Below are 12,308 nucleotides of genomic sequence, written 5' to 3' on the forward strand. Positions count from 1 at the left end.
AGCTAGAGCTACACTCACAAATGTCCTTGTGCCTGCAGTCAAGGAGCTGCCGGCGAGCAATGCGGCCGATGCAATTCCTGCCGAGTCGAGCGATGTTTTTCTGCTGCCGCCGCCGCTGAACGCGCAGGACAATCGCAGCTTTTGGCGCACCAGTCAGAGTCCGCCGCTGCTTACGCATGACTTTACCGAGTGCTGTGAGCGCGCCAATGTGAGCAGCCAATGCATGGGCTTTTGCAATGTGCACAACATTTTGGACGGCACTACGGGCGTCGATCCTGAGGCCTGCGAGAAGGACTTTCCCAGCATTGTGCGCTGCATGGCCGATGGACGCAATCATGTGCCCTGCTGTGTAGAGAAGCAAATACCCGATTTGTGCCAGGACATGTGCCGTGGCGAGTACACACCCTTCACCGATAAGCTAAAGACGCGCGTCTCCTGCGTGCAGCATACGCTGAGTGGCCTGCAGTGCATACTCAAGGGCGTGCAGTTGATTCCCAGCATGCCGACGCTTGTGACGAGCGACAATGTGCGCGAGACCAGCGCCAACATTAGCTGGTCGCCACCGCAGCGTCTCGCCGAGCGCGTTACTCACTACACGCTGAACCTAAGCACACTGCATAGCTTCGATGAGGACGAGCTTAGCGGCGAGCTGCAGTCCAAGACAGCCGCCGATGTGCCCGCTGCAGCGCAGGACAAGCTCACGCTCTACACAGTGCCGGCTAATCAAACAAGTTTGCTGCTCGATTCGCTGACGCCGCTCACCATGTACGCCGTACTGGTGACCGCGGTCAATGAATACGGCGCCAGTTTGCCCAGCGAGCGTGTGCGCTTCTTTACGCACACCAGCGCTTCGGTTGCCGAATCCCAGGCGGGCAGCACGGACAAGCAGCTGATGCCGGCGCTGCCCGATATACGCAGCTGCTGTGAATCGAACGGCATGACGCATCGCCTGTGTCTGGACAAGATGTGTGATCCACAGAAAGCCGATCTGGCCACTCTGCCCGACTTTATGGTGTGCGCGCCCTGGTCGAACATCACCTTCACCTGCTTGGCCAACAATATCGATCATACGAGCTGTTGTCGTGCGCGTGGCATACCCTCGGCTTGCTTTCCACTCTGCGCTGGGAAGCTCACCTCACTGGACTTTAGTTTGTTCAAGTAAGTTCGATAAAAGAAACGCACACAGCATGAAAAATTGTTTAAAGTTAATAACACACTCTAAGCTTATTTTATAGCAAGCATTTGTTGTACAAGTTAACACTAGACAAGCGACTATTTTATTAACTAACTTATATAGTGAAGCAATGTCAGATCGATTGGAGTTCGTAGCTGCTACTCATGTTGATAGAGTACGACCACTGGACTTGCCTTTTAGAGATCCAGGCTAAGACATTCCAACCACTGCCCCTTTTTCCTAAATGTAATGTGAATCGTCAAAAATAAAATATATCTCCTAGGCTAAGTTATAACAGAAAATTTAATGATTGTCCCTTAGGGGACAGATTTACTACTAATACTAATACCGTAGGTAGAATGGGAGTAATAAGAAGAAGTAATAAGCAGAAAGCTTAAGCCTGGACTTAGGTTAGTCTAAGTCAGTCGCAGATGTGTAGCCGATTCATGTGCGGGCTTCACTTCTAAGCGCTTCATCGAGCTTTAGCTAGAGACAGCTGCAAGCCTTTGCCGCACATTTTAGTATTGTTTTTATTTATTTATTTTAATTGTAGCCTAGAATTAAATTCTATGGTATAACCAGAGCAACAAAGGCCTTCAGGCTGAATATTGTTTTTAATTTATATAAAATATTTAATGTTGATTAGCCCTTGTCCATTGAGTTTTATTATAAACTTTCAACATATGCATAACTTAATGTATGTATTGGTAAAAGTCCAATATGTTATACTAACTAGTATTTGTAGCTAGTGTAATGTTTATTAAGCTCTAAGTTCAATTGAGCAATTGAGTTTGAACTTTTTTGTTTTTCCTTTAAATTTTACTATGCATTGCTCAAAGTTTAGTAAAATTAGTAAAATTCTAAGCCTGCTTGTTAATTTCATTTTGTATTTGTAGCTAGTGTAATGTGCTTTAAACTCTTTAGTAAAATTCTGAGTTCAATTAGCGACTGAGATTGAAACTTTCAATTGTGCATTGATCAAAGTATTAGTAAAAGTCAAACTTTATTATTAATTTCAAACTTTATACGATAAACGTGAGATATATATGTAGTCGTGAGTTTTAGTGAGTTTTTTATAAAATTATAAAGCTCCAATTTATTCAGATGTGTATTTTGCTGTTAAATTAGTTTTATATTACCCATGTGGCAACTTTACCTAATTATATTTTACTAAATTATACTAAACTATACTATAATACTATAATAGGATATTAGAATAACTAGGTTATAAGCCTAGTTGACAAGTCTTGGGAGTGTTGCCTCTTAAGTCTTCTTCGATAAGTAAAATGCTAAATTTGAACTTTTTTCTTTGTTTCTTTGCAGATGTTTGCGCTTTATGTCCGAATACAGCAGCTGCCTGTTCCAGGCATATGGCGTGTTGGCCGATCCTCCCTCCAAGTTGCGCACTGTGGCCAAAACGAACAGTTTTGTAATTTTGGATTGGAACAAGCCAAAGCGTTTGGCCGACACTGTGACCACATATCACATCAAGTTTCGGCGTCTTGGCGTTGGCGATGACTATTTAACTGTGGAAAAGGTAAGTGGCGCAGGGGGGAGGGGCCAGCTGGCCAGCTGGCTATATGGCTAATTTAATTAACTTTGCAGCGTCAGCCGCCGCTCATACTTGAGGGTCTGGATGCGGACATTTACTACGAGTTCTATGTGGTATCAATTAATGCGTACGGAAAAAGCGAAGCCTCGCCACGTCTCATTACCCGCACACAGCCCGCTGAGCCAACCATAATTACGCCTCCCAAATACAACATGTCCTCGTGTTGCCAGGCATCTGGTTTGCTGCCACAATGCGCGCCACTCTGCTCCTACAACATTCGCCTGTCGGACATCGAGCAGCTCGGCCCAGCATGCCGCGCTCAAATGCGTGAGTAGCACCCACCCACCAACCCCTAGCCACGCCACTAATGACACGCATAGTAAACAGTGACTAATTAGTGTCAGTCTATGTCAGTTCAGCAGCAGCAGCAACTTGTGCTGAATATTTGTTCATTGGCTTTGGCATGCCCATGCCCATGCCCATTCGCTTTTTGTATTGCTCATGTAAATAATTGTAAAGAATTCAGCCAAGTCTTGCCTAGTTGAACAAATTGTATACATAGCATGGATATGGCTATCTGCTGACTTGCGACAAATTGTTGGGAATTACTCAGCACAGCGGATCTGTTGTCATTTCCTTAGCAGATTGGCTACGTCATGGCCCAATGTCAAATTAAAAGCGAGCAATCCAGGACTGCGTATCCATTAGTAAACAAATTATGCGCAGACTGAGACTGAAAATTGATGAGCTTGGCGCACCAATTGAATTGTCAAGCATAAATCAAGGCGCTTTACATTTTCTACGCTTTCCATGCAAATCGCGCGCCTAACAATGCATTTTGCTTTATATTTTTTACAGCGATATTGGCGCGATGTGCGGCCGGCGGACGTGACCACAGCCCCTGCTGTAGCAGACGCGGCGTTATTAACGCCTGCATGCCGCTCTGTCGTGGCGTCATGCCGTTCGCATTGACCACCAAAACGGGCGCAGCAGCAGCGGCGACAGCATCATCATCAACAGTTTTGCCCAGCAATGTGTCGGACTGTTTATCATACGCTGGCAACATACTCCAATGCTTTGAGGAAGGTAACCATGCCAACAATGTTTGTGTGTGTGTGTGTGTGTGTGTCTGCTAATTCAGTTTGCTTAATGGCGTGTCTGTGCGTTGCGTTAAGCATAAGCGTTTGTGTTGCACACAAATGTGCTCTAAATTATTTGGTCAACGATTCGGCTTAGCCCACAAAATGTCAGACAAAACCAATATTGGCCAATTAAACTTGCATTGCAATCGTCTCACTCGCTCTCACTCTCTCTCTCTCTCTCTCTCTGTCAGGCACAACTGACATACCGGGTCCGCCAGAGGATGTGCACGCCACTTCGGTGTCCAGCAGCAGCATCAGCCTTGCCTGGACCTCGCCGCTGAGCATGGAAAGCCATTCGGCTGCCACATCAACCGTAGCCACTGACATGATAACTGGCGATGAACTGGCTGCAGCAGCGGGCATTGTTGCCGGCGATGTTGCAACAGCAACAGCAGCAGCAATCGATGCGCCAACAGCAGCAACACAAGCAGCAAACCCCGATGATGATATTGATTTCATTGTGCAGTATGGCAAAGTCAATAACATGACCATGTACGAGACTGTTGCCAAATTGGAAAATGTGAGTACGACGTTAAAAGAATTATGTCTTGAGAATTCAATATTGAATTATTGCGCCATGGAGAGCTACAAAATTTATTATGCATATGCAAAAAAAAAAAAACATTGCTTAAAAATGTTTTAACATTGGCTAACTTAAGCTGTAAAGCTTTATATTTGTATAAATTTTTAAACAATGAGCAAAGTAAATAATAGAGACAGCAGCTAGTCGAATATCTGTTTCAACTTTATAACAATTAAAATGCTTTACCTAAAGTTGAGCAAAAGTTTTCAATAGACAGCAGCTATTAGTATTGGAATCTATCTACTTAAATAATTTAGAGACTGCTATTGTTATATATATATATGTTATATTAATGATTAGCTAATTATTTGAATTCAGCTTTTATAACAATTAAAATGCTTAACTTAAAGTTGTGCAAGCTTATTTAGGACAGCAGCAAGCAGCTTTTAGTATTAGCAGCTATAAATTTTTAAACAAATTTGAGATATATGTTATATAACTGTTTAGCTAGGTCGTAATATAAAATTCACAACTTAAAGCTGTGCAAAGTTTTGCATAATAGACAAGCAACTATATCAAACTTTTTAATCAGCTGCACAAATTAAGTCGATTGCACTTCGATTTATATTCAAACTGCTTGAGCTGCATGCAAATTTGCTGCAGCTTGCTAACTGAACAATCAGCTGTCTATTTTGCTAGCCAAATTAATAACTGAAAATAAGCAATGAGCTTATTATTTTGCAGTCTTAACTGTTTGCCTGCCAGCTTAACAGCTCAATTAAATTGCAACAATTGCTGTTGCCACCCACACACACGCGTATTGTTAGTTTTTAGTTGGCTAAATATGCATACTTGTTGTTTGGCTGGGCTGGCTGCAGCTTTGTTGCATTTATTGACTCGCTGTTGTCATAGATCAAAGCGCTGCAGCAGCAGCAAGCGGCACCACCTGCGTCGGCTATGTGCACAATGCTAACATCAGCCATCAGCCATGGCCATCAGCGCAGTTATTGGCCTCAAAAAAATTCGCAAATGCTAAAAATCGCTGCGAAAAATACATAACTGCCAAGTGTTTTGTCGCGTGTTGAAGCGCGCAATGTTTTTTTTTTTTCATTTTCAACTGTTTGTTTTGTTTTGTTTTATTTTGCTGCGTTGCATTGCGCCTATGATGCCGCGCACTAGACATCGACACCCATGGAATCGATATTGAAGCGGCCGACACCAGAGCTTTGCTTTTTGTCGACAGCCGCTTCTCTCTTTTTTTTTTCTTTTAACAATTTTTTTGTTTTGCTTAAATACTTGGCGCTCTATGTTTTTTCTCTCTCTCTGTATTTTCCCATGCGCTGGCAGCGAATTGGTTTAAATGCATTGCGCTGCATTGGTTCTGACTTTTCCGCTTCACTCTCTCGCTCTCTCTTTCTCACTCTCACTCTGCTGTATTTACCCATGTAGAAACAATTTGCAATATGTGCAAAATATCTGCAGCTATTTGTGGGTCACGTGAATCCATCGCGGCCTTTTATACATAATTTAAATGTTTTTCCTGAAGTTCGCCATACATATGTGAAAATCTCTATAGGTATTTTATAAGCATTTTCGCTAGCAGAGTGCAACATGCTGTGTTTTTAGACCCGGCACATAGCAAAGGACAAAGCGTCTTTCAAGTTAGTAAAGCGAAATTTAATCTTTATCAGTCTGACGAGCTGAGCTGATAAAGCGACATATATTTTTGACTGTATGAGCGCCTATATTGCAGCAACTGTAAGAGCTAGCGCCACTAAACTTGTTATAATGTATAAACTAGACGAGGAGCTTATTTTAGAAGTTTTTTTTTAGAAGTTTGGCTCACAAATCAAGCAAAACTAAAGCTGCGTTTTTATAAAATTGCTAATAATTATATTTGTTTGTCTCGATAGCATAAAAACACAGAAGCTGCTATAAATTGTTTACAGTATGCACCAAGTCTCATTATAACGACTGTGTCCGTTTTTGAGTATCAAACATTTACTTTAAAATGCAAGCCTATATTCGATTTTGAGCATTTAAATCTTTTAGTTGCACATGTGTGTGTGTGTGTGTGTGTTGTTTTGCAATAAACAAAAGTTTAGTAACAAAAAGTTTCTCAAGAAATTTAAATTGCGTCTGCATAGGCAACATTTTAAAAAAGGCCAAAGATTCTTGGTAATAAATTGTAATTTGGTCAATATCAATAGCACTAAAGCGGATCATTTGGATTCACAGGAATTCATTTGTATATAGTATACACTAAAGGCTGCCAAGCAAGCGAGTTAAATGACTAAAGACTGACACCCAACTGGGTAAGCGATGAGCCTTGGCTATCGACGCGCCTGATTGAATCAGTGCCAATAATTTGGCAATTTCTATGCGACGGCAATTCGCGCAGGCAGGCAGGATGTCTCTAGAAAAGGATGCTGCAGCAGCTTTGTTTTTTAATGGGCGTAATGCTTTGACTCTGACTTTTGCTGGTGGCTTGTAACTTGTTTTTTGGATGATTTTTAGTTGACAACAACATGTGAGTTTTATTTCAGTTTGTTGTCGAAATGTTGGTCATAAAAACTTTTTAATATGCTTGGCTGGCAACAAAATAAAATAAAATAAAAGAAAACAAACAAAAGGGTGGACGCCAGTGTAGCAATTAGTAGAGCGGGCGGACGAGTCATTGAGACTTTAAAGGCGCATCGCATCGCATCGCACGTAGCTGGCAAATGAGCAGCTGGGGAGACCTTGTTTTTATGGCTTAAAATAGACGTAGATGTGACAGTTGCGCTTGTGGGACAGAAATCGACGCAGCGCTATGCTCTTTGAATATTTATTTGTCTAAGCGATTGCAATCATAAGTATCTGGCAGCTCGACCCGTAGCAATGTTGCACGTGTTTGTGGTTCTATTAATTATTCATTGGGGCAAGCTGTGCGTCCCAGCCCTTATCATGTTGATGACTGTGGCACATTTGTGCGCTCGGCTAACGTAATTATTGGTCAAAAGGGCTGCGCAGCAAAGTGAAAAGCTTTGGGCAACGAAAATTTGAGTTAAGTTGTTAATTTTTGAGCATAATAGTAAATTGATTTGATTTGCTGCATTAGTTAAGATTAATTAGTCGCAAGCTCAACAAGTGGCAACAACGTTGAGCAAATTAATAGCTGCCAACATCAACTGCTGCTGATAAATTTTTGCACACACACATGACATTGACTTACATACGAAAATGTCAATGTTGCCGCACACGCTTGACTGGCGAGCTGAGCGGGGCATGCTGCAGTTGAGGCGTGCCACAGAGACAGACAAAAGCTGGCAGCTAGTTTATTACCACAAGATGAGCTCAAATATTTGAGTTTACTAAACCAAAATTGTTGCTCATGCTTAGCCAAAAAGGTCAAACTGCAGTGTTGTTATAATTTAAGCAACTTTATGCTGCTGTCGACTCAATTTGCAATTTACTAGCTCAGTTTACATTAACGAGTTTTAATGTGCATGCAGCTAATGCAATTGCTGGACTGTTCAACAATTTTGGCAATGACCAGCGACTGTTCGTCTGTCTGTCTGTTCGCTGGTGTCATTTTGCGGCTAAATACCACAAATTGCGCTGTGTCCGCAGCAATTACAAAAAGTACTAATCATGTCTCTAACTTTTTGCTTTTAACTTTATTTTTATTTTTGCAATTATACACTTAGGAATTGACCACCAATGAGACCAGCATCGATTTAACAAACTTGGAGTCGAACGCCTTATATCGCATTATGGTTGTGGCGCGTGGAAAATTTGGTACATCGCTGCCGGCGTCGATGCTGCTGCTAAATACAACAGATGCTGCCACAAAAGGTAAACGCGCCATTTGGGGCATTCAATGTCGACTGTTGCTCATGTTGTCATTTTCATTTTCGATTGCAGCGTCACACGCAAGCGACACCTGGGGCGCGCCCTCGCCGCCGCATTCGCTGACTGTGCTCATACATAGCGCCACCTGGATGCAGCTGACCTGGCAGCCGCCGGAGTATGCGCATCCACACGAGCGCATCACATACAGGTGAGTTGCAGTTTCATACACAGTGAATAACCCACCCAAACTATCAAATGCTTTGCAGAGTTTATCACAAGGCAATGAAGGCCAGCGAGTTTACCAAAATCGAAACGAAGCTCGCCTGGCTGCGCATGACGAATCTCAAGCCCAGTTCACAGCATGTGCTCTATGTGGAGGCGGTGGGCGAGCGCGCCAGCTCGCTGCCCTCCGAGACGCTGGTGGCGTGGACAGATCCAGCGCTGCCTGCGTTTGTTGATGTGCGTAGTCTTGGCCAATTGCTAAGCGTAACTGTTTAAGCTGCTGCTTCTTTTATGTATTGACAGCCACCCACTGTGCATCCGGCGGACAATATACCCGAGGGCGGCTCCATGACTATACTCTGCCTCGCTTTGGGCAATCCGGCGCCAACTATATCGCTCTATATTGGCGGCCATTTGGTGCGCCAGGACACTTCGCGACATATGGTTACCGTTATACACAATGTCTCCGCGGATATGGAGCATGTGTCCTGCTATGCAGACAATGGCTACGGCATGCCCATGCAAGCAACGCGGCGCGTCAACATTTGCTGTAAGCTACAAGTTTGCATAGCTGGGCACACTTAACTCTCAAATTTCGCCAACAGATGCGCCCAAGATACAAGCAGCGGGCATTACCGTCGCCTCGCTGGGCGATGAGGTGGAGCTGCGTTGCACTGTGGACTCCAAGCCGGCGCCTAAGACCATTTTCTGGCGCGATCACGATGGCCGCGTGCCTGTGCCCCAGGGCGGCAACTACTATGTGAGCATGTCGAACGTATCCTCGGTGTACACTATGAAGCTGCGCATAAGCAAACTGCTGGCCAACGATGTGGGCGACTATTTTTGCCATGCAGAGAATCCCTTTGGCTCTTCCACTACGCCTGTATCAGTGCGTATACGTAATACGCCCGCGCTCAATCGCAATATAACGCAATGCTGTGCGGCTCAGAACGTTTCGCTGGCCTGTCGCGATGCCTGCAGCTATTACGTGGACTTTGATGCCATTGCCAATCGACCCGAGTGCATTGTGGACTTTGATAAGCTGATGCGTTGCGCTGCCGACGGCTCGGATCATCGCTCGTGCTGCGCGGATGAGCAGGTGCCGCGCAAGTGCCTCAATTGGTGTCGCGGCGAGACTGTGCGCTCCAAGGAGATTTGCAGCCTGCAATATGCGCGCACCATTGTCGGCTGCTTTGAGAAGAATCGTGATCGATTGCCCGGGCCGCCCGAGAATATTGTGGTCAATGTGCTGTCCGACAACGAGGTGAACGTTAAGTAAGTGTGTGCGCCCATCAAATTTAATCTCTTTAACTCGAGAGCCGGAGCCCTAAACACTTTTTCATTGCCTGCGCGCCGGATGTGAACTCATCCATTTTGCCCAACCCCAGAGCCAAACCAAACGAATCCAATACATTCATTATCCCAGCTCAGGCGAACACACACACACACACACACACACACACACACACATGTGTGTGCTCTATCTTTCTCTGTTGCTCTTTGTGCACACTAATAGACCGCAAAATCCATTAAAGCTGAGATTTTTATCTCACTTTAATACACTTAGTCAACGTCAAAGGTTTCGCACACCGAACGTGGCTGTAGTGGAGTCAAGTCGAGTGGGCAGCGCTTCGCATTAAATTTATTAAAATTCCAGACAAGTTTTGCGCCTGCAACAATATTACTACTCATAATATGGCGCCATGCACACGCTCTGAAAACTATTTCATTACAGATGGGATGCTCCAACAAAGAATCCAAATGCTGTCGACGGTTATAGAATATATTACCATGAGGCCGCCGTGCTGCCGCCAACTTCAACGTCAGCCGCCTCCTCAGCCGCCTCTGCAAGTTCGTCGCAAGCAGCCGAAGCTGCTTTGGAGCATAGCCTGGACGCACAGAGTGCGGCGAGCATGAATAATGCAACAAGTAACAATGTGCCGGTTGGCACGCTGGAGATTCAACGCATCGATGTAAAGGACACAACAATAAGCATTAATGGGCTTAAGAAGGACGTGCTGTATGAGCTGGTGGTAAAGGCTGGCAATAGCTACGGTGCGTATACTCAATCGATGCCAGTCGAGTGCTTCATTTGTAGCCCCCCTCTCTCTATCTCTTTCACTCGCTTGTTGTTGCAGGTGCCAGTGTGCTCACCATGCCGATTAGATTCACGCTGGGCGAGCATCATGTTACCTCCGCCACCAGCAGCTACTCGAGCGCCGTTGGCACAATCAGCGGCATTGTGGCCAGTCTGTTGGCCATTCTATTAGCGATAGCAGCTATTGTCTTTTACCGTCGTCATCGCTCCCAGCACGGCAAGGCGCTCAATGGCAATGTGGCCTTTGAGAATCCCACGTATACGCGTGGACTCGAGCAGGTGCAGGTGAGTGTGCGCCCCTAAATATGCTACAAAGCGTGCGTAAGCCAATCTTAAGCACATACACATATGCATATAGTAAGCTATGTCTGTGTGTGTGTAAAGCTGTGTTATGCTTTTGTAATAACTGCAATGTGTTTTTCTTTTTCGCCCCCCCCCCACACGCCCTCTATGGTTGTTTACATAAACTCGTAAATACACACACACGCACACAGCTGCCGACTGTGACATCGGCCATCACAACACAAAATGGCAACAATAACCGGCAGCATGACAGTGGCACAGACGGCGGCCAGAGTCACAGTCAGCGCCAGAGCCACAATCACAATCACAATGGCAATGCAGCCACAATGACGACATCTACGTCGACGACAGCAGCAGCAGCAGCGGCGCCTGACACGGGGACCACAGCAAATGGCAGCAGGCAGCAGCAGCAGCAGCGAAATGGTCGCCGCGTTGTGGCAGATACGTCGCATCATTTTCACAACCCGCTTAGTAATACGCAGTGCAATGAAGTAAATCCCTCAATTTATGAAGAGCTCAAACTTGGCCAAGAAGGTGCTGGATTTAAGAAACTTGTGCCATAAATGACAAACGCCAAACACTAACAACAACAGCCTAGCTAGCAAACACACGTATACAAATGTACATACACACATACACACACATGCATATATACATATATAGTATATATAAAGTATAAACGCTAATGTAGACATGTAATATGTAAACAGCGCGTAGCGCACAACAACAACAACACACACACACACACACACACATACACAAAAGTATACATTTGAAAAAAAAGTTGTCAACTTCACACACTGCAAGCAAATCATTTGTAGTTAAATTGCAATTTGTATTTTGGGTAGCGTAATGAATTAATAAATCTGTAGTATGTAACTGTGATTCAACAATTATGTAAAATAAACTTAATTATTAACAACAATGCTCGCTCGTTGTTTCGCTCAGTGTACCACACACATTACAATATATTAAAGCAGCTGTCAGTCTGTTTGCTGTTTGCTGCTTTGCTGCTTGCGCTCCCCGATTAGCAACCGCCTGTGCGTAATATATGTAGACACTTAACCGTTACAGTCTCTCGGCATTATAATCTACAAGTCTAGGCGTGTGTCTCCGCTGCGCATGCAAATGCCGCTTTTATTAGAATCTATCTCAAAGCAAGTTGCTAGACACGATAAGCTCTAATCCATTATAAACTGATGCTGATACGCCCAGACCAGCTACAGTCTGTGGTAAGTATAACGCTCGAGCAGACTGTGTGGCGCAGATTATTATAATTTACTTATGCAAGTATCTGTGTGTGTGTGTGTGTGTGCTTGTTTGGCTTTTCCAACCTCAATATAAACAACGTGCGCTGCTGCCTCTCATAATTTAAATGAAGATTTCAAGCTTCACTCTATCCATACCAAATGCACCTTGCAGCATTTTTCCTTCTTTCTATGTTGCCAGCGCTTTGGCCT

The 12,308-nt window shown here is 44.4% G+C and overlaps 1 protein-coding gene across 1 annotated transcript in view; it reads left to right on the top strand.

Moving 5' to 3' along the window:
* The window catches only part of LOC108599938 (Ig-like and fibronectin type-III domain-containing protein 2), a 41,523-nt gene extending 29,743 nt beyond the window's left edge, over window positions 1–11,780 (top strand). The window contains exons 6-18 of the mRNA XM_017987159.1: window positions 39–1,158; window positions 2,498–2,711; window positions 2,780–3,053; window positions 3,585–3,812; window positions 4,060–4,388; window positions 8,081–8,228; window positions 8,298–8,433; window positions 8,492–8,684; window positions 8,751–8,997; window positions 9,053–9,722; window positions 10,183–10,502; window positions 10,586–10,830; window positions 11,040–11,780. Coding sequence (XP_017842648.1) covers window positions 39–1,158; window positions 2,498–2,711; window positions 2,780–3,053; window positions 3,585–3,812; window positions 4,060–4,388; window positions 8,081–8,228; window positions 8,298–8,433; window positions 8,492–8,684; window positions 8,751–8,997; window positions 9,053–9,722; window positions 10,183–10,502; window positions 10,586–10,830; window positions 11,040–11,411 — 4,496 coding nt within the window. The 3' untranslated portion in view covers window positions 11,412–11,780. The remainder of the gene's footprint in view (window positions 1–38; window positions 1,159–2,497; window positions 2,712–2,779; window positions 3,054–3,584; window positions 3,813–4,059; window positions 4,389–8,080; window positions 8,229–8,297; window positions 8,434–8,491; window positions 8,685–8,750; window positions 8,998–9,052; window positions 9,723–10,182; window positions 10,503–10,585; window positions 10,831–11,039) is intronic.
* The last annotated feature ends 528 nt before the right edge of the window (window positions 11,781–12,308 follow it).

Source organism: Drosophila busckii, chromosome 3L, assembly GCF_011750605.1.
Source record: "Drosophila busckii strain San Diego stock center, stock number 13000-0081.31 chromosome 3L, ASM1175060v1, whole genome shotgun sequence".
Taxonomy (NCBI): Eukaryota; Metazoa; Arthropoda; class Insecta; order Diptera; family Drosophilidae; genus Drosophila; species Drosophila busckii.